The sequence below is a fragment of the Colletotrichum gloeosporioides genome (genome assembly GCF_011800055.1).
Source record: "Colletotrichum gloeosporioides strain Lc1 chromosome Unknown consensus_54, whole genome shotgun sequence".
Taxonomy (NCBI): Eukaryota; Fungi; Ascomycota; class Sordariomycetes; order Glomerellales; family Glomerellaceae; genus Colletotrichum; species Colletotrichum gloeosporioides.
Window position 1 is genome coordinate 633,296 of NW_025544699.1, and position 2,408 is coordinate 635,703.

Here is a 2,408-nt window from a genome sequence, read left to right on the forward strand (position 1 = left end):
GTACTTTCCCCGTCGGTGGTCTATCTGCTGGTGGTTCATGATAGGCCCCCCTTGGCGTGGGAAGGTCCCCCGTTTGACCCTAGTGACCGATCCGCGTAAACGCTAGCGGGGTAGGTCTGGAAAGAAGAAGTTGTCATCATAGTCGTATCGGGCGTAATCGAAGCGATTATTGGTCGCCGTCGATCGTGAAAACGCGCTTGAATGCAAAAAAAAATCAACCTCAGACTGAGAAAACTCAGTCGGAGCGCTTCCTCTTCTTCTTGCCGTTGTCCTCTTCAGATGACAATTCGCTGGCACTGCCAGGGATCTCAGCAGCGACCTGGAATAGGACCTTGCCGAGGTGCTGGTAGTCTTCTGGGTGGCCCATCATGCCGTGGTCGAATGAGTGGACACCAGACTCGTCGAGCTCCATGACAATGGCGCCGCTGCCGTGGGTGCGGGCGTGCTGGGACAGGTTGTCGCTGCGAGAGAACTTCTTGCCGCACTCATTGCACTCAAAGGGCTTCTCCTGGGTGTGGAGAGAGCGGTAGTGGCGCTTGAGGTGCTCCTGGCGACGGAAGCGACGGTTGCAGAGCTCGCAGACGAAGGTCTTTGAGGGATCCTCGGTGAGAGACTGCTTGCGACCGCGGCGGTTGACCGGGGCGGGAAGAGGAGCAGAGGGGGTCTCAGAGTCGGAAGAGCTGCTGGAGTCAGAGGCAGGGGTGTTGCTCTGCTGCTTCTCGCTGCTGGCGGCCTGGGAAGAACCGGCGGCGGAAGTCATGACGGGAGTGGACTCCTTGATGGAGACCTTGCGGCGCTTTTCCTGGTGGCAGTCGTCGTCGGAGCAGGAAGCAGAAGGGCTGGGGAAGCAAGCAGCAGAAGCCTCAAGGCCGTCGAAGGTGAAGTCCTCCTCAGCGCCGATGAAGCTGGCGTGACCGAGGGAGACGACACTTGAGCCGGTGCAGGCGCGAGGGCGGGTGGTGGAGGTAGCGTCACCAAGGTTGACCAGGCCGTTGACAAAGTCGTCCTCGGACTCCAAATCAGACAGGTCCTCGAAGGCGGGAAGGCCGTGAGGAATGGCAGGGTTGAAGTCAAAGTTGGAAGGAGCTGAGGTAGGGGTCTTGGCAGGAACGTCCCCCCTGAAGTCGTCACTGACAGTGAAGGCTGCGTACTCGGGGGCCAAGGTCGGGTTGGAGGTGTTGGGCGCGACAGCGACAGTCAGGTTGCGGGGGTCGCAGAAGTCAAGGTCCTGTTCAGACGCGACGGACCTGGCGTACGGTGAGGGTGAGGGAGAGAGCGAAGGGCAAGATGCTGTGGAAAGGAGGTCGCTAGTGTTGGTGCTAAGCGAAGGGACCTGGTTTTGCAGGTACACTGCCGAATGAGGTTAGCCTCCACTCCTCCCAAAAAATAACGGTCACCTTTTTTTTGAGTTGGAAGGTGCGTGCCCCGCTGCAACTGCTCCAAGCACGAGCAGCTTGGCCGCCTCTCCCACCGCCAACACCCAGGCCGCTGGGACCGAAGCGCCATGGGTGAGAGAGGTGACGGCTTGAGTAGATTGCAGCACCACAGCGAGGCAAACACCGCCCACTCACAACCAGGCTGGAGTATTACTTACCAGGCGTCATCGGGGGGGATCCGCAGCTGGACCAGTCGACCGCGAGGTTCTCGGGCACCTCCAGGGTCTCCTTGAAGCTCTCGAGGCCGTCGAGGCCATCGAGGCCGGAGAACATGGGGTTCATCGGGGTCTGAAGGAGCTCGCAGGTGTTGTTGGGGCTGCTGATGGCGCTGCCCGAGGTGGACAGAGGCGGCGTGGAGGGGTAGTAGATGTGTTCCGTCTCGCAAATCTCAGTCTCCAGCATGATTGCTGGCTTGTTGCTCATGGGCTGGGGAGAGGCGACAGGAGTCATGGTCGCAGGGCCGTTGCTGTACAGCGTGGGGCCCATAGGCTGTGAGCAAGAAGAGGTCGGTCTGGAGTAGATGGGAGTTGAGGGAAGAGTCGGAACCATGGGGTACATGGCCATCTGCTGGTGGAGGTTGGGCTGCTGCGAGAAGTGACCGCGGTGCCTTGAAGCATCAGGCTTCTGCTGGTCGGGTCTGTAGTAGAGGAAGGGAGCTTGTCCCAAAGCCTGGGCAGTCATCATGTGGGCGTCCATTGTGATGCGTCTAATCGCTCTAATCAGTCCCCGCTCTACCAAGGTCGAAGTTGCTTCTCCAGAAACGCACCAGACAGGGTTGTCTTGTGTTGGGCTGTGATGTTAGTCGGCGGGATTCGATCCGTCTTTATTGATTAATCGTATTGGGTTGATGTTGTCGCGTTGGTTGTTGTACAATCGAGTTCTTGCGAACTATATCGTTGGGGGCAGTTGGCCTAATGACGGATGGTGGTTCGGTTTTTCCTGTATCTGAAGGATAGGACGACGGGTCTTTGA

The 2,408-nt window shown here is 58.7% G+C and overlaps 1 protein-coding gene across 1 annotated transcript; it reads right to left on the minus strand.

Annotated features, from left to right (window-relative positions):
- Positions 1-235: 235 nt before the first annotated feature.
- On the minus strand, positions 236-2,132 carry GCG54_00004683 (C2H2 finger domain transcription factor sebA; the record flags this gene model as incomplete). The annotated part of the gene is made up of 3 exons (XM_045404728.1): positions 236-1,247; positions 1,398-1,524; positions 1,595-2,132. The coding sequence occupies 3 exons, from the start codon at positions 2,130-2,132 to the stop codon at positions 236-238; spliced, it is 1,677 nt and encodes a 558-aa protein (XP_045262671.1).
- Positions 2,133-2,408: the final 276 nt, after the last annotated feature.